The following is a 22524-nucleotide window of genomic DNA, read 5'->3' as shown; positions in this document are numbered from 1 at the left end:
TGCACTGCAGCAGCGCTTAAAAAACAACATTGGCCTTACAGCAGTTCAGAATATGCAAATATCAATTTCTAGAAAAAATATGTAAGTAGCGGCTCACTGCTTCCAGAAAGTGGACCTTACGTGTGACGGGGGCGTTACGAGCAGTGCGGTCCCGGCAGCGGTGACAGGAGAGGAGCGCGCGCGGTGGCAGGTGGCGCAGCTGTGTGACGTCACGAGGTGCCGCCAGGCGGCAGGGTGGGCGCGCCGCGGCAGCCAGCAGCCAGTAGGCTCTCCGCCGCCGCCGCAGACGGACGCGCCTCTCCACTAGCTGCGGTGTCTGCCGCCCGCCACACGTGCCGCACGTAAACACGACGCGCCGACCCGCTCTGCGCTCTGTCTCAGGTAACGCGTCCCACACAACCGCTTCTTGTTTTTTTTACCATCGTCCTGGCCGTTGTACATAATCTAATTGAACCATTTTTTCTCTTCAACAGGTGACAACTTACAGTGATAGTAGAACTATCAGGGCTCTTGGTCGAAGGCGATCTACATGGTTGAATAGGGCTGTACAGCGTGTTGGTTTTTTTGTGGCGTGTGAAACGTTTTTGGAAATGCATCAAAGGATATTGTGGTGATTAAACACTGTGAATGACGATCGCATAGTTCGTGTGTCTGAAGATAGTGAAGCGAGAACTTCAAACTCATTCCACTTCGTTTCGTAAATTGAGAGGTAATCCAATTTCGTTGTGAAACTTGCTGCACTTACGCAGACAACTGATTATTATGTCGGAGTACTAGCCTATGGGAACTCGAAACTAATAATAGTATACGAGACTTAAGTATTTAATTATATGTTTTTGAGACACGGCTTATGCCACTAGATTTCGTGCAAACTGTAGCAGTAGCTAGCATTGAAACAAGAATATTTCACCTTTAGGAGTGGATACTTGCGTATGAAGAACTATTGTAAGGGTAAAGTAACGTTCAATTCGTGCTGCTGCAGCAGGTACTGGTAACATCTGAAGTGTGGAGAGGTCGTCATAGCGTGTAGAAGCACAATTGAGAACTGGAATTATTGATTTGCAACTGAAAACATTGTTTGCGGTTAGGTCGGGAGTGTAAAAGAAGCTGTTTAAACAGTACAGAATTGAAGACAGAGAGTAATTGACATAGAAGATCGCTCTAGAGCGATTGAAGATGTGGTCTCAGACGGAATGTGTCGCGTGTAGGTTGTGCGCTTCACAGAGGAGCAGCGGCCGGTCACCGCCTGCGTCCCCAGTCCGCGTGTGATCCGCGCCGGCGCGCACGTGCCGCTTAACCCGCGCCATGTCGTACAACTCCTCGTACCTGTGGGGCAACGACAGCGCGCCCGGAGGCTGGGGCGGCCGCTTCTTCTTCTCGTTCTACAGCGAGCTGGGCGAGCGGCGCGCCGCGGCGCTGGCCGAGGTGTGCCTGCTGTCGCTGACGCTGCTCGCGTCGCTGGTGGCGAACGCGGGCATCGCAGCCGCCGTGCTGCGCTACCGCGAGCTGCGCACCGTCACCAACTGCTTCCTGCTCAACCTGGCCGCCGCCGACGTCGTCTTCGCGCTCGGCATCCCCGCCGTCGCCATGTCGCGCCTGCAGCGCGGCTGGCAGCTGGGCGACGGCGTCTGCCGCGCGCTCCCCTACTCGCAGGTAGGAAAGCCGGCGCGCATCTCGCGAGCTCGATTCACGCTGCACGTCCGCGCGCCGTCACGTGGTGCTGCGTTCCCACACTGGGCAGAGCGTCGACAGGACGTCTTGTCTCATAGTGCCTATTTCACCGACAAATAACTCTCTCAAAGATCTATACACAGGTTGTTTCATAATTCATGTTACACACGTCTAGAGGTTGTAGACAGGACTTAGTAGTTTTACATAGACGCCCATGCCCGGGGACGTCATCCAATCACGCTACATAGCGACAGCGTTAAAACCGCCGGCGCATATTTCCGTCATGATGTTACAAAATTTCTCGAATACTGAAGAAGGATGAATGTACAATTTGGGGGCGAGCGTCGCTGGCTCGGAAGCGAACGAGTCAAAAGTTATAAGCGAAAATCATTCTGGTTCAAATGGCTCTGAGCACTATCGGACTCAACATCTGAGGTCATCAGTCCCCTAGAACTTACAACTACTTAAACCTAACTAACGTAAGGACATCACACACATCCATGCCCGAGGTAGGATTCGGACCTGTGACCGTAGCGGTCGCGCGGTTCCAGACTGTAGCGCCTAGAACCGCTCGACCACCCCGGCCGGCGCGCTCTGACATCTTTACCTGAGAAACTATGAGTGCTTGCTCACCTTCGCTAATGTGAAACACATCTCCTCTACTAAATAAGACTTCATAGCTCTTAAGGTTTGCATTTTAGAGCCCATGTTTACTCGACATTTTTTTCTTGTTTTGTTTTATACTACCACCTCTGAAAGTTGCCTACGCTACAATCTTAGCAACAAGAGTATGGATAAATTTATTCCACTGTCAGAGGTATCCGAATGGTTTTCGCTCATAACTTTAGATTCGTTCGCTTCCGAACCAGAGACCCTTACCTCAAACTGATGCGTTTATCCTCCTCCAACATCCTAGAAACTTCGTAACATCATGACGAAATCACCGGGTATGTACGTACATTTACAAGTGTCGGCGCCATTAACGTTGACACTATGTAGCGTCGTTGAATTGACGTTACGAGACATGCGTTTCTGTGTAAAACTTGATCTACTAAGTCTCCTCTACAACCTCTAGAAGTATGTAACATGCATTGTGAAACACACTATGTATAAAGAAGAGTGTCCGTATCCATCTTTGTAATTTTAAAAAATCTGAAGTTTTATTGCAAACTCCATAAAATTTTGCACACTTTACTTCCTGACAAGAGGAAAATAACTGTCTACATAATATCTCTAAAAGTTCTTGGACGATTTACTTCGTATTTCTATACGATCACCTAATCAACATTTTGGCTGACATAGGCTATATATTATTTTTAATATACGCAATATATGTGTGTATATATATTAATAAATAACATATATAAAGGAGAAACGTTCTTATCAAACATCTCGAAAAGTACTTTTCAGATTTACTTAAAGGTTCTTGGCCGATTTACTACAAATTTCTACATTCAGGTGAAAAAATGAATAAAATTAATGAAAACTTCAATGCCTAACGAATGAAATATGTCGCTGTAGACTGACTATAGTTTCTGTTGCGAGAATAAATTACTGCAGCGTTACCAGTCTTGGAGATAGTACTATCACGTGGCACTAGATCGCAGGATGAACGAAAGCTCGAGAATTTGACAGGAACATGACTGCAGACTCCTATTTATTGATCAGTGGCAGTTGTTACGTATGACATACACGCTAGAAGATATTTTACTCTGTGTTTCACAGTTAATTTTATTATTAAAAACCACAGTCTCGTACAAACGTTAAGACTCGTCGTGGATATGGTACCAACAAAAGTCACTACGTCGTCAGCCGAACAATAGATTGAGCAGGACTGGAGATTTCCCGAACTGTGATGTAAATTGTTCTAACATTTCGAATTGTGCACAAACTAAGCCCCACTTGAAAGAGTGAAAACTGAGCTGGAACAATAGGAAACAAAGTCCCCAAAAACACAGTGAGATGCTTAATGCAAAAATGTAACAACAGATGGCGCAGATAATAATCTTCTGATTACAGAGAAAACACAAAGCTCGCGAAAACTTGTTTGAAGAAATGAATAAAAAATGTTGATACGGACAGGGGCAATCACTTTGTGTCGCACATATTAAACATCACGGGCAACGCCAGGTACTGCAGCTAGTCCTCTGTATTTGTCAGCGTAATGGGATCTTCCCGAATTACACATATTTGTTCTCATATACACTCAAGAGCCATAGAAACTCGTACACCTGAATAATACAATGTAGGGCCTCCGCGAGCACGCAGAAGAGCCGCAACACGACATGGCATGGACTCGACTAACGTCTGAAGTAGTGCCGAGGGGAATTGACACCATGAATCCTGCAGGACTGTCCATAAATCCGTACGAGTACGAGACGATGGAAATCTCTTCTGAACAGCACATTGAAAGGCATCCCAGAAAAGCTCAATAATGTTCATGTCTGGAGATTTTGGTGGCCAGAAGGAGGGTTTAAACTCAGAAGAGTATTTCCGGAGACTCTCTGTACCAGTTCTTGGACCTGTGAGGTGCCACATTATCCTGTTGGAATTGCCAAAGTCCGTCGGCGAGCACAAAGGACATGAATGGAAGCAGGTGATCAGACAGGATGCTTATGTACGTGTCACCTGTCAGAGTCGTATCTAGACGAATCAGGCGTCCCATATCACTCCAACTGCACACGTCCCATGCCAAAATAGAACCTCAGTCAGCTTGAACTGTCCCCTGTTGACATGTAGAGTCCATGGATTCCGCTCGATACAATTTGAAACGAGACTCGTCCGACCAGGCAACATGTTCCCTGTTATCAACTGTCCAATGTCGGTGTTGGCGGGCCCAGGCGAAGCGTAATGCTGTGTGTCTTACAATCATCAGCGGTACACGAGTGGGCCTTCGGCTCCGAAAGCCCATATCGATTATGTTTCGTTGAATGATCCGCACGCTGACACTTGTTGATGGCCCAGCATTGAAATCTGCAGCAAGCTGCGGAACGGTTGTACTTCTGTCACGTTGAACGATTCTCTTCAGTCGCCGTTGCCTTTCTTGCAGGATCTTTTTCCGGCCGCATCAATGTCGGGTTCCTGATATTCACGGTACACTCGTGAAACGATCATACGAGAAAATCCCCATTTCACCGCTACTTCGGAGATACTGTGTCCCATGGGTCGTGCGCCGACTATAACACCACGTTGAAACTCGCTTAAAACTTCACAACCAAACCTTGTAGTAGCAGTAACGAATCTAACAACTGCGCCAGACACTTCTCTTGTATAGGCGTTGCCGACGGCAGCGCCATATTCTGCCTGTTTACATATGTGCCTGCCTATTTTCTGACGCTTCGATGTAGGCGATATCTGTAGCGAATATCTCCATGCAGCTTCATCTGAATGCTAAGGAAACTGTCTGATTGTCCAAAGTCTTACACTATGCGACTCTAGACACGATTATAAATCTTATTATGACAAACAGTTGTGTTTGGCCTTAAAACATGGTGGCAAAGTTATTGGCTCGTTGCACTGCTCATTTTTGACTAGTGGTGGACGCATTTAACAATACAATTTGCGCTTCATGCTTTTAAAATATTCCGGGTCGGTTAAATCGGGAAAGAAAGACCAACAGCTTTTTGTCAAACATTTTTACCTGTCGTACATTCTGACACCGCCTTCAGCCCTGCATGTAATAGAGGTTTCTTAGTCCCACAATATTTTTATACAAGTAATGAGTCAGGTATATACCAAAATTGCTCTAGCCGTTCCTGTGTTTCGGTTTCACCATCAGGCATAGGGCTGCTTGGGGTGTGTAAGTAATGTCACTGCATTTACCATCCCCACACAACCGCCCTCGTCTCTTTCAGTGGACTGTCACCAATGACTGTGTATTCGATCCTAATATCGGTCGTTATCGAATATTTCTACATGTCATGGGTTCTGGAACATCCCCCCGCCGGCCGAAGTGGCCGTGCGGTTAAAGGCGCTGCAGTCGCAGGTTCGAATCCTGCCTCGGGCATGGATGTTTGTGATGTCCTTAGGATAGTTAGGTTTACCTAGTTCTAAGTTCTAGGGGACTAATGACCTCAGCAGTTGAGTCCCATAGTGCTCAGAGCCATTTGAACCATTTTTTTTGAACATCCCCCCCCCCCCCCAACGCCAAGGAGGGTGGCTGCGTAGGGCTGTATTAATCCAGAAATTATCCCAGTCGATTGCACAACCTCCCCCAGAATTTCATCGTAATCAGACGAATGGTATAGGAATGCATCGAAAACAAACAAACAACTACATATTCATTGCTGTATATTCCGGCCCTAAACGGTGACGTTCGAGGATCCATCCATGTCCGAATACATTTGTGACATTAAGGAAGTAGTAACAGTCGTAGAATTTATTAAAGGCCAAACCAAAATTCATAGCTTATGTTCCTGATAAATGACAGTAACATGCTACACTGATTGATTTTAGCGTGATTAAGAATCCTTTTACTTCGGATTCTCCACTGCCACACAGTTTCGGCTGTGTAGGCAATTCAGTCTAGTATAATCGGCCAATTTGTGTTACTGTCAAAGCGTTAGTTAAGTTATGTATTGTGAAAATGTGGTGGGTTTGCACCGGACTGGACGCTCTGACACTTATAAATGGTATGTTATAACAGTGCTCTTCAGGAAACTCTTGGTGTCCTTGTTAGTTTCAGTCGCCGGCAAACCTAGTACATTCTAACAATGAAACATCAGGCAAACATTTTGACTCCAACACATTTCTACCCTTAGGATGGGTTTTATTATACTGCCTTCAAAATGGCAACACTTTCGAATCTGTGTACTAGTGGTGAAGCCAAAATGAAAAAAACATATTCAAGTAACGAAAGCCAGTGTAGCAGGTTACTGTCATGCAAAGAAGTTGTTTTGGGTATGGACCTGTTAGTAGTTGAAGTACTGATTTGTAAAAAAATATTAGTAAGTTCTTCACATTGTTCAGAAACGAAAGAATAGGAAAAGTATCGTCCAAAAATTTCTGACCATTAACAATTATTTGTTCAAAAACATTCGCATAAAAATATCCTCTTGCAAGCTTCACAGTGTCAGAAAAACAAAGTTAGTAATAGAATAAAGATTAAGATCACAAAGAGGGGCAAAACTCATTGCCATAACATGAGTGAGCACGGCAAGTATAACTTCTGATATTAGCAGGTGACGCCATCGTACACGGTCAGCGGCAAAACTTTCTACCCGTGGAACCTTGACGGCAATGCTGCGTCACGTTCAGTTGACTGTCTGTGCGGACGCCACCATTTGAGATGCATTGTGGAATGACGTACTGTGACGCCCGGTATGAATCGACCTGGTACGATTAGAACTTCTGCTCTGCTGTACTAGTAGCTTCCACATTTCGTCTCATTGTTCCATTTGTCATGGGTATTGTTAATTCCACATCTATACAGATACTGTACAACCAATGTACTATTCCAGTCACATATGGAACGAGAGAGAGGTGACTCAGTACCTATATGTCTGTATACCATCACTAGTCTAATTCTAGTGTTTCCCTACGCAAAATACAGTGTGTTACAAAAAGGTACGGCCAAACTTTCAGGAAACATTCCTCACACACAAAGAAAGAAAATATGTTATGTGGACATGTGTCCGGAAACGCTTACTTTCCATGTTAGAGCTCATTTTATTACTTCTCTTCAAATCACATTAACCATGGAATGGAAACACACAGCAACAGAACGTACCAGCGTGACTTCACTTTGTTACAGGAAATGTTCAAAATGTCCTCCGTTAGCGATGCAGTCCTGGAGAATGGCGTATTGTATCACAGCCGTCCACAATACGAGCACGAAGAGTCTCTATATTTGGTACCGGGGTTGCGTAAACAAGAGCTTTCAAATGTCCCCATAAATGAAAGTCAAGAGGGTTGACGTCAGGAGAGCGTGGAGGCCATGGAATTGGTCCGCCTCTACCAATCCATCGGTCACCGAATCTGTTGTTGAGAAGCGTACGAACACTTCGACTGAAATGTGCAGGAGCTCCATCGTGCATGAACCACATGTTGTGTCGTACTTGTAAAGGCACATGTTCTAGCAGCACAGGTAGAGTATCCCGTATGAAATCATGATAACATGCTCCATTGAGCATAGGTGGAAGAACTAAAATGAGCTCTAACATGGAAATTAAGCGTTTCCGGACACATGTCCACATAACAACTTTTCTTTATTTGTGTGTGAGGAATGTTTCCTGAAAGTTGGGCCGTACCTTTTTGTAACACCCTGTATATGATGAATGAAACAGATATGTGCCTCAGCCTATCTCCAGTGTTGAACCTCTAAATTTACTCCACAGACTTTCTCGAGAATAATACCGATTTTCCCTGAAAAATTACCCTATCAGTTGCAGTGGCATCTGTATTTCATAACTGCACAGATTTTACCTACTTGTTGCATTACAGCAACACGTAAATCATTTTAGGGGGAAAAATCGTCATATTTTAGACACTATCACTTAACTGTACACGATGTATACAGGGGGAATCAGAACTCCATCGACAAACTCTCAGAAGTGGTAGTATGGACCAATGGAAGGAAAATATGTATAGTAAACATGGGCTCTGAAGTGTGTACTTTAAGAGTTACGCCGGCCGAAGTGCAGTCTGGAACCGCAAGACCGCTACGGTCGCAGGTTCGAATCCTGCCTCGGGCATGGATGTTTGTGATGTCCTTAGGTTAGTTAGGTTTAACTAGTTCTAAGTTCTAGGGGACTAATCGCCTCAGCAGTTGAGTCCCATAGTGCTCAGAGCCATTTGAACCATTTTTTAAGAGTTACGAGCTCGTGTTCAGTAGAAGAGATTTTTTTCCACAGTAGACAAGATGAACACGTCTCATAGCTTGTAATGTATGCTCTCTAGAACCCACGTTTACTAGTCGCCGGCCGTTGTGGCCGAGCGGTTCTAGGCGCTTCAGTCTGGAACCGCGCGACCGCTACGGTCGGAGGCTCGAATCCTGCCTCGGGCATGGATGTGTGTGCTGTCCTTAGGTTAGTTAGGTTTAAGTAGTTCTAAGTTCTAGTGGACTGATTACTTCAAATATTCCCATAGTGCTCAGAGCCTTTTGAACCATTTGTTTACTAGTCATTTTTTTCTTGTTGGATCCATACTACCACACCGCAAAATATAGAAAGCAAAGCTTTCGGTAGAAGAGATGTGTCTCACAGTGGCGGAGAAAGTGCTCATAGCTATTCAGATATGTATTTTAGAATACATGTGCATTTTTGTCATCTTTTAGTCCATACTACCTTCTCTGAAAGTTTTCCGGTTGAGTTCTGGTTCACCCTTTATAAAATGTGGTGAATAAGTTCCGAAGCTTCTTGAGGAAGCTATTGCTGCAAACGGGGAAGCTGCAATGCCAGAAAACTGTAGCGGTGTGGGTGAGGACCTCCAGAGGTTCACTCTAAGTTCGAATGCTGCAGTAGATCCTTAATATAATCAAATGCCATTTATTGAAGTAGAGGCAGAAAGACTCTTTATGGAGCCATTACATAATTGTCGATCTATCAGTGGAAACGGCACCAGTAGTTGAATATCTAGCATATTCACCCGGCAGGGCGGGGAGACTGCGGAAAACTAATTTCAGTAGTAGTGCATGAGAGACTGGCTTTCCTTGGAACAGTCCTGCTCTAATGAGTGCTGCTGGCCAGTCTGGTACGTCCCAAGGTGGAAATAATATAGACAATGGAGAAGACACAAAGAAGAGCAGTGAGCCTCGTCACGAGTTAGTTTACCAAGTGTGAGACCATCACGGAGATGGCCGTAAAACAGTGTCACATGCTAGAAGAATGGTGTCGTGCGTCATATAATGTTATGATTACCCTCTTCCGGCAAAATGACGTGAAATGTCCGTGGCCCTGAAATATGAGTGGGTCTGTTTCGAGCTCACACGGAGCCTATCGGCAGTCGTTATTTCCGCATATCAATCACAAGCAGAAGGGAAAAAAGGAAGAAGCACTAATGATACGTCGCCACAAACTAAGGTATAAATGTAGATCCAAAGAGGAAAGGAACGGAAAGTGTGAAGAAGGTAGTTCAGGGAAGGGTTTAAATCCTCCCCCCTCTTCCCCCCCCCCCCAAAATCCACCAAATCCATATCTTTCCCTCCTCCACACCGATAACCTTGATTTATTTTTCATTTTCTCCGTAAATCTTTAGGTGTCAGCCATGATGGACTCTTAACATAAAATGAAGTTTTCTTTCCCAGCAACAACTTACGTGTTGGACGTTGGTGCTGTGCCTGATTCTTTGTGTGTTGTACGTGACGTACGATTGATCCAACATCCCTTCTCAGAGTTTGTATTCCTGACGGGCGGACTAGAATAGGATCCAATGGATAATGTGAGGGCAACATCCCCGCGTCACACAACGAAGAATAGTTCAGCTTGCATTTGAGTGGTATACCTGTCTCTTTAAAACGTTGTTCCCCAGTTAGCAACGTAGAGTGTGATGGTCTACCTTTGGAACGCAGTGCAACAGCTATTCTGCGTGACATGGATTCAATAAGTTCTCGGCAGGTTTCCGAAGGTACGTAGTGCCATAACACCAAGTGTCTACGCACAGACAGCGCAGTCCCTGTAAATTACGGGCTAGGGATTTGTAGGCGAAGAGCCGACGCTTTATAGCGTCGTGGATGTCTCCCATCAGGGTTATGTCACGCTAATTTAGTGTCCAAGACATCAGTGTGAGGTATCAAGCTCCTCAGACCACTGTAACTCCGTTCTGGCCTCGTGACATGGACAGTTATCCTGCCTAAGGTGCCATCGCCGGCGGGAAAGACATCGCGCATGAAGGGGACCAAGTGGTTTACAATGATGTTCCCGTGCTCCATTGCAGCTATGATGCCTTCGATTACTATCAGAGGTCCTATAGAAAGACAGGGGATTGTCCGCCATACCATAATATGCCACAAACGGCCTGAGTGCGTGGCGCGTTTCGATAAGCCGTTCGCCTCGATAACGGCGTATACAGGAACGATCATCGACCTGGCGTAACAAGAAAAAATGTGATTCATCCGACCAGGCCGCAATGTTTCTGTTTATCCACTGCCCAATTTCTACGATCCCACGCCCACTACAATTGTAATTGGCGATGTCGTTGGGTCACCGTGGGAACAGGTAAGAGTTGTCTGCTGAACAGCCTCATATTCAGCAAAGTGCGCCGAATGTTGTATTCCGAAACACTTGTGCTTGCATCAGCATTTTACTCCGTCGTCAGATCTGCCATAAATCGTCACCTATCATGTCTTACAGGACTGACAAGTCTCAGGCCTTCACTTTCTATGACGATGTATGGACGCCCTATACCGTGCCACCTACTAGTGGTTTCATCGTTCATCAGAAACTTTCCACAGATGCTCATTACAGTAGCACGCGAAAAGCCTGCCAGCTTCACCCTTTCCGAGATTTCGTTCCGGAACACTGGACCGGACCATAACAATGTTCTCTTTGTGAAAGTTGCTTATGCCAGTGGATTTCCTTATTTGTGGCATTTATCGTCACTAGAATGATTCCTCATTCGCCTCTGCTCATATTATACAGTTACCTCGCCTGCCGCGTAGCCGCATCAGCACTAGGCGGCATTTAATCTCGCGGTGGCCTGTACCCACAAATTCTTGCCTCATCAGTCACATAATCAAGTGACTTTGTTTCTAAATACCCGTTTTCAGTAGTCTTGTTCATACTATGTGACTGCGTTCCTTTGGAAAACAAATTATCGCCCCGCTGCGCAATATCTCGAATTGCGCCGAATTGTGCTTGTAGAACGATTTTGTTATTTCTCAGCTTGACCATACTTCCTTAAGACTGTATAGCTAGACGTGGCTTCATAATCAGAATTTTTGTACACAGAGACGAGTACTAGATACTACAAAATGTTTTGGTGATGATAGCTGGAGCACAGAAAAGTTCGGATGCGTGTAGTACCTGGGCGGTTACACGAGGAACTCGCGTTTTCAGGGGCAGATACAGAATCTGCGGTTCCAAGAGGTAGTAATGTTAAACATCAGATATCCATTACAATTTCTTTCTCAACGGTTTAAAATACTCTTAAGGTAACATTTAAAATAATTTTTGATTTCGATAGTCTCATGGAAGAAATTCAGTCAATTAATATGGAAATTGCAATACCGACTTTTCTTCTCCGAGATAATGAAATAAATCGGAAGTTAAATGAGAAATTTTTTGATTGTGTACTTCATTTGCCAAAGTGTATTTAGACGCTTAGCTTCATCCCTAAGTGAAGAAATCGTCAGAAACTGATGTTCGAACACAGGGAACATTTCAGCTTGTCAAATATCTGTTAGGGTATACGACAAACTCAAGCTGAGCAAATGCAATTTTTTAAGTGATATATTGCAAGTTGGGACCCTGAAGTTATCTATGACAAGTTGAAGCGCAGATTGTGATGTAGGGCAAGTTGAACCCCTAGAACTGAAAATGTATTACGAAATGAACTTTGCCGAATAAAATAGATATTGTCAGAGATTTTTGTCATCGGGTTTCTTTGGAAAAAGTAATGTCGTTGTTCGTCGTTTGTCCATGACCACAGTGAGAGCATGAAATAGAAAGAGGCCGGTGGTACACCGTTAATGGTTCGTTCAGGTTGCTTATTGCAATAGCACGGATGTCGTAAATTGAGATAAAAATCTATTGTCTCCATAAAGTTGTGACAGGACTAATACGTCTCAACTTTCATAATTTTTTATTGTGGGGGCAAACCAACAATTTACTTCGTGATACTCCCTTCGTGATACTCCTGTGAACAGTGATGGTGTTGTATCCTGTGAGATTAGGCCAGCTTATATGAGGTTGAAGCTTATATCAAGTGCATTTCTCGTGCCTCTGTCCCGCATATCGGCCGCAGGGTTGGCATGGCACCCCCCCCCCCCCCCCCCGACCATTTCCCCCTCCCGTGAACGAGCCCGGTTCACCTAACGGATTCGATCCTGGGACGGAGCTCCTCTCCGTTCTGTAAGCGGCGCTTTAACACTTATCGGGGTGGGTAGAGCCCTTAAAATTACGAACGTGATAAAGTGTAGATACAACATGTTTCAAACTTATAAAGGTCATCTCGAAATGCGATTCTCATTTTCCCTGTTCTTAATACTGTGTTTGCTTCACGCCAGCTATATGCTCCACTGTACTACAATTTTCACAAACACTAAGCTATTTTTATAGCATTGAACAGCAAGGGAAATTTAATTTTTAGCTATAATGGTACGTGTATCTGCAGCATCTTCTCTTGTTAATGACAGGCTAGTAAGAGTGATATACTACAAAATTCCTGTTCTTTCCCAGAATTGCTGAAAAGTCAACACAAGTAAACGTCGTAGTTCGTTTCGCGTCACTAGTTAATCCGTTCTGTTACGGCCATGTCTGCTTGAAATCCGGCCTTGCTTTTGTGTTACAAAATTCCTTTACCTTCATGGTAATAGATGCACGTCCGCAGTGAATCAGCATATGCAGAGAAACAGCTTTCGCTGCTCGTCTTGAAGGATGATTTGTCTCCGCTAAGGCTCATGGACCACTCACAGGATTTATTGGAATGTTGCCACCAGAAATCGAATAATCAAGTCCACATTACGCTCATTTTCACTCAATCTTTGTTTCACTTACAGAAGCCGCGATTAACTTAAGGCAACTTGGCTTTGTACGCCTGGGAAAATACGAACAACCTTCATAAAGGTTATACGGCTCCAACTAAAAACGTGAATTCGCGTAGGATGAAAATTAAGGGACAATAGGAGTGTTTCTTGCTGAATGTTTTGATATAAATTAATCACATTAGTTTTCACGCTGACTTTATTACAGTTTTTTTAATTAAAATCAGTATATTATATGAGCAAAATAACTGATGATGGCCGAAGTAGAGAGGATGTAAAATGTAGGCTGGCTATGGCAAGGAAAGCGTTTCTGAAGAAGAGAAATTTGTTAACATCCAGTATTGATTTAAGTGTCAGGAAGTCATTTCTGAAAGTATTCGTATGGACTGTAGCCATGTATGGAAGTGAAACATGGACGATAAATAGTTTGGACAAGAAGAGAATAGAAGCTTTCGAAATGTGGTGCTACAGAAGAATGCTGAAGATTAGATGGGTAGATCACATAACTAATGAGGAAGTATTGAATAGGATTGGGGAGAAGAGAAGTTTGTGGCACAACTTGACCAGAAGAAGGGATCGGTTGGTAGGACATGTTCTGAGGCATCAAGGGATCACCAATTTAGTATTGGAGGGCAGCGTGGAGGGCAAAAATCGTAGAGGGAGACCAAGAGATGAATACACTAAGCAGATTCAGAAGGATGTAGGTTGCAGTAGGTACTGGGAGATGAAAAAGCTTGCACAGGATAGAGTAGCATGGAGAGCTGCATCAAACCAGTCTCAGGACTGAAGACCACAACAACAACAACATATATTATATATTATGCAGGTGCATAGTTGGAATCTATTCACTGACTACCTTACTTAGATACTTGAAACTTTACGTAGTTTTCACGCTGACTTTATTACAGTTTTTTTTTATTAAAATCAGTGTATTATATATTTATATGCCGGTGCATAGTTGGAATCTATACACTGACTACCTTACGTAGATACTTGAAACTTTACGTACACGCTAACAACTTGCATATATAAACAGTAGACTACATTCATGTCATTTCAGCCACAAGGTTTTATTCTAGAAATATTTACACCTGATAACGAAAATTAAGGATACGTTTCATAACTTATCTGATGTATTTTACTTCCTGTTGATGGCACATTAGTGTCCGCCAAATAGTGCACTGAAAGTTCCCAAAAAATTTCAGACCTCTAGCTCAAACAATTTTTTTTTTTTTTTGCGTAAAACAAATATGCCAGAAAATTTAACTGTCGGGAAATTCAGTTAAAAACTGAATTTGGTCTCTGACTCACCTCTGTTTTTCCTAATACGCTCCAGTTGCCTGATCGTGTTTTTCACGTTTCTCATCCTCTCTGTCTCCATTTTCTTGTTTCTCCTTGTTATTATGACCTCTTCAGTTACTTCAAGGACCCAATTTTCACCTTCGGCTACTCTCATGGAATCAATTGGCAACAGTGATTTTCTCATATTAAACCCGGAAAATATTCCCGGTAGTTCTAGAACTTCACACCTGGAAAAAAAGAAAAAAAAACCTGGAAAACCAGTTGTAAAAGGGGAACACGAAGAGCATCGCAAAGCGTATCTTTTAACAGGGCTGCCAATTTGCAAAACAGTTCTATAGCATATGTTTCTCGAACAGGAGTCTAATGACAACACTGACGTGTGAAAGCAGTGGAAACATGGGTGTGGGCAATACCGAGAGAGCTTTCATAAGCTGATTTACAAACAACTACCTGATGTTCAATACAGTTCTTTCAATCATCGTTCTGTTAAAAAAACTCTGAAAATATATTTAAGGTGAAAAAAAAGATTTTTTGAAGCCATTTCACAGCCTAGTTATCTTCAAGGCGACCAAACAACATAGTTGAACTATCTTTTGCTCATTCGAAACAGTTTTTTCATCTGACAGTGCTGTGTTGAGGGCTTTCTTTCGTTGGCTGGCAGTTGGATACCTTCGCACATCGACCAATTGCTAGGGAACAACTGACATAATTAAAGAACATGCAAGACTGGAATCAGAGTCTTCCATGGACAAAGCTGTCAGAGAGTGAACTACCAAGGCGAGCAAAGTCGCCCTCCCCCCTCCCCCAACTTGAGTTTGCCAATATCTGCTACAGCGTGGTCATGTTGCTATGTCTTTCATTGTTTTTTTTTAAATCCTTATTTTCTCACTTCATTTCTATTTAATACTTTCTTCACTTTTCATTACATAGCATTAACGTATTGCAAAGTAATTAAAGCATTCACGGTTCAACATCGTAAACATCAGATAAGGTTCCATTGGCGGAAAGGCACCAGTGTCATTTCTTGGACTTCTAAATTGGTCCAACAACCCTGTTACAAAGAAATTGTTGAGAACTCGTACTCGAGGTGCAATTTGATATCTGTTACGTGTGTAAGTTACCACCAGTGATGAACGCTGCACGGGAATGCTAAATTTACTATGGAATAGAATCGGAACAATCGAGACGGTGCAGGAACGGACCTTATATCCTGAATTCCTTCACTATCCCTACTGCATCCAAGCTAGTGATCATTATCTGGAAACCTCATCATCAATGAAACATCAGTTTTTTCACTGGCACCAACACTAGAAGTGGATCGCTGCTGAAGCAGGAGCAGACTTACTCTCTTCTTTAGCATACACTCTTTCACGACCTGTGAGGCAGCACGGTAAAAGTTAAATTTTATTTTCTTTTGTTTTGATTTCCATAAGGTACAGGTTTAATTATAGTTTGCATTCATTATTAAGTGCTGAATTTTAGTTTCGTTGAAGCCTTGTCATTGTCTTTCATGTAAACTACACAACCAACTTGAAACTGTAATCCACATAATTAATTTTATACACGATCCTGTCACATTAATGTGAAAACCTGTCAGAAGCCTGAATAACCGTCTTTTGCAGCACGAAAGTGCAGGAGGACAGCCACTGAGATTATGGAATGGGATATGGAGCCCTACTGACCCCCGTACCGTGAATAGCTGCCGGCCGCGGTGGTCTCGCGGTTCTAGGCGCGCAGTCCGGAACCGCGCGACAGCTACGGTCGCAGGTTCGAATCCTGCCTCGGGCATGGATGTGTGTGATGTCCTTAGGTTAGTTAGGTTTAAGTAGTTCTAAGTTCTAGGGGACTGATGACCACAGCTGTTAAGTCCCATAGTGCTCAGAGCCATTTGAACCATTTTTCGTGAATAGCTTCGGCTAGGTCTCTCTGTTGATGATCCGCTCTCTCGAGGATCGTGGTGGCCTCATAGATTCTCGAATGGGTTTAAATCCGGGAAGTCTGTTGGTCTGGGAAGTACAGTAAACTCAACCTGGTGCTCTTTTAAACCACGCAAGCAGACAGCTAGCTGTGTGACGTTGCAGTGTCCTGCTGGTAGATGCCACTGTGCCGAGGAAAAAACAACATATATGTAGGGGTAGACACGGTCACCAAGAACAGATGCATACTTGTGTTGATCCATTGTGACTCCCACGTTGACGTGACCGCTCAGGGAATTCCACGAAAACATTCCTCAGACCACCTTAATGCTCTTTCGTCCGTCCTGGACGCTTTAGACGATTGTTATAGGGTCGTACACGCCAACGGACATCTGTCTGATGACGCATAAAACGTGACTCATCTGAAAAGGCCACCAGTCGCCAATGAGTGTGCGTCCAGTGCAAATTCCAGCCTTCGTCGCCGATGTACAGAGGTCAGCCTGGGTGCAGAAACGGGGCCCGTGCGCAGCAACGTTCGTTGAACGATTTCTGAGGAGACACTGTTGGCTGCCCCTTGATTTATCTGGGGAGGGGTTGGAGAGTTGCTCAGCAGTTAACCGTCTTTTCGCCCATACACGTCTCCACAGCCGTCGTTGACCTCTGTTATCGATGGCCTGTTGTGGACCACAGTTGTCTCGGCGCCATTCTGGATAGCATCATTTTGTCATGAGCAGTATACTTTAATCATGGTGACATGCGAACTGTTTACAAAATCTGACGTTTCGGAAATCTTCCAAAGATTATGCCTTTTAGGACGTCAGATAAATCGCTCCATTTCCTCATTACGACAACGAATGCACTGTTTTCCCGCGTCCCTCGGACAAGCTGTACATACCTTCCACTCCTAGTGCTGTCACCTGGCCTCTGTGAGTGGTTATTGCACGATGATGTCGAACGCAGTTGATGGTCACATTAATGTGACTGGACCGTGTATATTACGATACTTTCGGAATTCGAAGTAACGGCCAATGGGTTAAAAACTGCTGTGACATATCTACCATCACGTGCATATGCTATTAGTTCCAGAAGAAAATACTATCTTAAAGAGGCAACAGTCCACAAGTTTGCGTTAACCGATTAGGTAAAGGCCAGATGGTCGGTCCGGGATTTGAACACCGCTTCTTACAGATCGATGGCAAAGGTATCAACATATGCGCTCCAGAAACAAATCTATCCTGAGTCGCATTTTCTCTTCTCCAGTGTCTTCTGTGGCATGTAACTATGTAAACTGGCTAGCCCAAGCGTGGTCACCGTGCATATTGTGGACGGCAAATCGGTCAGTAACGAGGGAAATGGTGCAATGCTTAATACACAGAACGGAGAAGGAGCGTTTGTCGAATGACTGCCCGGCTAACCTTAATAAGAATTTCCGTACTCTCCATAAATGACTGTAGACCAAAGGCGACGGTCATCCCCTTCCTCTCCTTTTCTACGTCTCAACCGCCGAGCGATGTGACGCACTGGTAGGACAGTAGACTTACATTCAAGAGGATGGTGGTTAAGTTCCCCGACCGACCATCCACATTTACGTAGTAAAATGAAACACCAACAGCCATAATTTTGGTGTTATTTTATTATATTTCAACCAGTTTCGGTGACACCATCTCCAGGCCTGTATGCATAAACTGTAATGACAGCACTGTATAACTTCGACTGACACATAGATATATTTATATTCCCGTTCTGATAGCTTTATCTGTATTGATATTTCGATATTGTTGATACTGTCCTTTTACAAGGACTACCTGCACGTAGATGTATATTTATTATTTTATCCATCCTCAGCGACTGTAGTTCTATATATCGAAATAATCAGCAACCGGCTGCATAAAAGAAATTAAGTTTCTTTTAAGCAAATGGTTGCTGATTATTTCGATAGAGATGCATATTTCTCTGGTTTACTTATTTCTTTCATACATGTATCATTTTTGACAGATATTTTTGTAGTTTGGTAGGTTACTCGACGATTTTGCAGTTTAGTCTATCCTCTAACTGACCAATTTTTAATCGTAGAATATTTAATGAATGATCTTATTAACAAATAGTACATTTGTTGAACGTATAGAGTGGAAATTCGTTGTGGTATAAACATAAATTCTATACTTGGTAATGTCGTGTGACTAGGGCCTAACGGCGGGTGGACCATTCGCCGGGTGCAAGTCTTTCGATTTGACGCCACTTCGGCGACTTGGGCGTCGATCGGGATGAAATGATGATGATGAGGACAGCACAACACCCAGTCCCTGAGCGGAGAAAATCTCCGACCCAGCCGGGTATCGAACCCGAGCTTTTAGGATTGACATTCTGTCGCGCTGACCAATCAGCTACTGGGGCGGACTGTTGTTGGTATAGGACAAAGGATATAGCTGTCGGTTCTTATGCAATGATTGCTGTAAGTTCACTTACAAAGAACTGGCCTTGATTATTATTATTATGTTTTTAATCTGTGTTTGTATTTGCACGGTTGGTATGTTGATGATACTTTCATTACTGTTTATGCATATGGGCCTGAAGATGTTGTATTCAGTTACCGAAACTGGTGGATGGTGTATTCAGTTACCGAAACTGGTTGCATTATTGTTGTGTGCATAGTTCCGCGTAGTCAGTGCGTACACAACTTTCCCAATAGAGCGCACCCCGCGAAGCACAACAGCGCAGGCGCAGCGCTCGTCCATCTCCGCACTACGAGATGGCGCTGACTTAGAGACGGACTAAATTCTGCTTCCGCCGATCCGCGTATTAATATGTAACGCAGCCAATAAGATTGCTGGTAACGTAGAACCTTTTCTCCTCGCGGATCACATTCGCGCAGTGATACCTGAACGCTCGAGGTATCATAACGAGTGTACAGACCTCCGATTAGTCAGTATGCATCAGTCTGCATTAGTCTGTACCAGTCTATAGTCAAGTTTCAGTCTGCGCCTAATAAGATTATCATATTCCTGTACATAGCAATGAAGAGAAATGTATAGACACTTTGTCAAGTATCAGAGATATGTGAGAATAAGATTAACGTACCAAGACCAAAGGAACTTCAGATTGTCAATTGTAAATAGCATCCAGAACCAAGTTAAGTTATTTCTATGCTTTTTATTATTTTAATAAATGTGTGTGAAAATTAATCAAGTTCTGTTTAAAGTTGGTCATCGTCAATCTGCTACTCAAAGCGTGCAAGTGGCATTTCTATCGTCTGACCTAACGGCTGAAGATAAACACGCCACGATAAGACCACGAGACATATTGCTGACACTCGCCTACTTCGTTAGAGCGACAAGTCAAATAATCTGATGGTGTGTGTACCGAAGGTCTTACAGTACGCACTCCACAATTATAATAAAATAACATCAAAAAGACGTCTCTAGGTGTTTCGTAAATGAAGACACGAAGTCCCGCAAACTATCAATCACAGGGAGGGACACAGAACATTCAGATTTAGATTTTTCGTCGGTTGAGGCAAATGTCGGGTCGGAGCCTTTGAAAAGGACCTGCAGACATTCCTCTTCTCCATCCCTAATCCGAGTTCCTAGCCCGTATCTAATAATCTTGTCGTCAACGGAACGTTAAAGCCTAACTGTCCTTCGCCTATCCTTCACCGACTTCCCTAGTGATCCGTTTGTAATGACTTCAACAACACGTTAAACCAAACGTACCATTCTTCTTTCCTGTACCACTCAGACCCCTTTCACTTAATTCTAACAACATCCAGACGTTAGTCATATGAATTCAGCCAACTGCGTAAGGGAACTTGGGAGCGGCCGCTCTTTTCCTGCTGGCGCGTGGGTGGATTATGGCGACGCTGAGAGACGGCCAGCTGCAACAGTTCGCGAGGAGGCAGAAGAGCTACAGGGGCCGACAGCTCGGGCCCGGTAAATACCACACTTCCAGGAAGCTGGCGCTAAATCTCCGCCGTGACGCCACTGGAAGCGTCGCACGAGGCGACGCCGGAGAGTCGGCAGCGCAGTGCCGCGAGGCGACCACAGGCGTCGCCGTTCCAGGCTGTCCGGGCGCCTGCGGTGAGCCACGAGCGACTCACTAGGGCGGAAGGGCCGACCCGGCGCGACGGCCGGCAGCCGCTCCGGCGTTCTCCTTTGTGACGGTCGCACTCACCACAGACGGGCTGGCAGTTACACAGTAGTTGACGGCAGTAGTTCATTTGTTTTCCCTCTGACCTCTGCTTTTCGGTAATAGGTGTGACGGTTTGGAAGTTACGGGGAAGTATTATCGCCCTGCCGGCCGGGGTGGCCGAGTGGTTGTAGGCGCTACAGTCTGGATCCGCGCGACCGCTACGGTCGCAGGTTCGAATCCTGCCTCGGGCGTGGATGTGTGTGGTGTCCTTAGGTTAGTTAGGTTTAAGTAGTTCTAAGTTCAAGGGGACTGATGATCTCAGAAGTTAAGTCCCATAGTGCTTAGAGCCATTTGAACCATTTATTATCGCCCTGTAGCAGCCATCTGCCTCCATAGCCCGTTCGTTTCCTGGCGTGGAAAAGGTTTTTATCTCCGGTGGACTGAACAGAGCTGATGGCGTGAAATTCCTAGCCATGAGGCTAAGTACCAGTGTAGTTTCCTAAATATCAAAGCGCTGTTTACGAGGAGAACACGGCAAACGCCGTAACCCGATTTCGCTGAAACTTCGCTCAGCCGAAGAGGAGTCGAAGAAAGCGAACACGTGTCTAGACTTATTCGTAGGTATACGATCGTTTCTGGGAAAACTACTGTCAAATTTTTCGAGGTAATTTATTCGCCATTAGAAGGGAAAAGAGTCCAACTGAAACAATGCCACAGTTGCTAGCGTAAGGGATTCACAATCTTGTGCTCCGTGTTCGAAATACGATCATCATCTTCAAAATTGCCAAATAAGCAGCAACCAGTCGCAAAATCATGTTTCCTTTATTAACTTTTGCAAATCGATTTCAACTGATTAACACCGATGATGGCTGTTAATCAGTTGAAATCGATTTGCAAAAGTAAATAAAGAAAACATGATTTTGCGATTGGTTGCTGCTTATTTGGTAATTTTATGGTTTACGGTCACTGCACAACTTGGGAACCATACGGAGCCCACCGTTCAGAAATCATCATCTTTATTTTTATGTTTCATTTATCCACCTTCGTCCGTAGAAGATTGCTACACGAATGTTTTCCAATGTGTACTGAAACACTGTTGACCTACTTCGTCTACTAATTTTATGTCTTATGAATGATTTTTTTTAAAAAAAAGGAAAATAGATAAAAGAACTAAATGGTTGGAAAAATTACTTGAAATTGTTTTAGATGAAATTCCTCTATTGTATCTTGATTCACAATCAATTTCAAGCGTCAGTTTTCCGAAAATTCATCAGTTATGGGTGGTTTGCCGCCAAGTTATTGCAAAGAAATTATTACAAAGGCGTGAAATCTTCAGCAGTATTAATGACGTTTTTTTCCCGAGTGAAAATCATGCGTAGAGATGTCGCCTTTCCACGATGTTCCTGGTGTACGGAATTTCTATATTTAGAATGTTTCTAAGATCGGTATCAGCCAAGGGAATACACTAAACGTTACTGAGGAACAAACATAACAATAAAATATAAGGATTAAGTATTTATAGAGGAATGAGAATGTAATAAGTTTGTAACCCGTGGAAATACCATACACATGTATATTACGTAACAATGTAGAACATTTATTTTGAAACCCAGATGTGACTTTACAGTTAATATAGAGCTCTTGGATCCCCCAAGTTGATAAGAAATATTCGTCTAGTAAGCTGCTACTGACTTGGGTAGATAAACGGAAAAAATAGAATAAACTAAATAAAACTAATTATAGGGTTTCGAACGAGCACTGGACGAAAAAGCGACAGATCGCGACGCTAGGCACTATACCGCCAGTTCGTCTGAGTTGACCGCCTGCTAAAAGGCATCTAAACTACACTGAAAACTCTGACGGTCGTTCCGA

The 22524-nt window shown here is 43.9% G+C and overlaps 1 protein-coding gene across 1 annotated transcript in view; it reads left to right on the top strand.

Moving 5' to 3' along the window:
- Nucleotides 1-451: 451 nt before the first annotated feature.
- LOC124788476 (neuropeptide FF receptor 2-like) overlaps nucleotides 452-22524 on the top strand; it is a 160846-nt gene continuing 138773 nt past the window's right edge. Inside the window, exon 1 of the mRNA XM_047255750.1 lies at nucleotides 452-1653. Within this exon, the coding sequence (XP_047111706.1) occupies nucleotides 1306-1653 (348 nt within the window). The 5' untranslated portion in view covers nucleotides 452-1305. The remainder of the gene's footprint in view (nucleotides 1654-22524) is intronic.

Source organism: Schistocerca piceifrons, chromosome 1, assembly GCF_021461385.2.
Source record: "Schistocerca piceifrons isolate TAMUIC-IGC-003096 chromosome 1, iqSchPice1.1, whole genome shotgun sequence".
Lineage (NCBI taxonomy): Eukaryota > Metazoa > Arthropoda > Insecta > Orthoptera > Acrididae > Schistocerca > Schistocerca piceifrons.
Note: the sequence above shows the minus strand (reverse complement) of the source record. Positions and strands in the feature narration are given on the sequence as shown.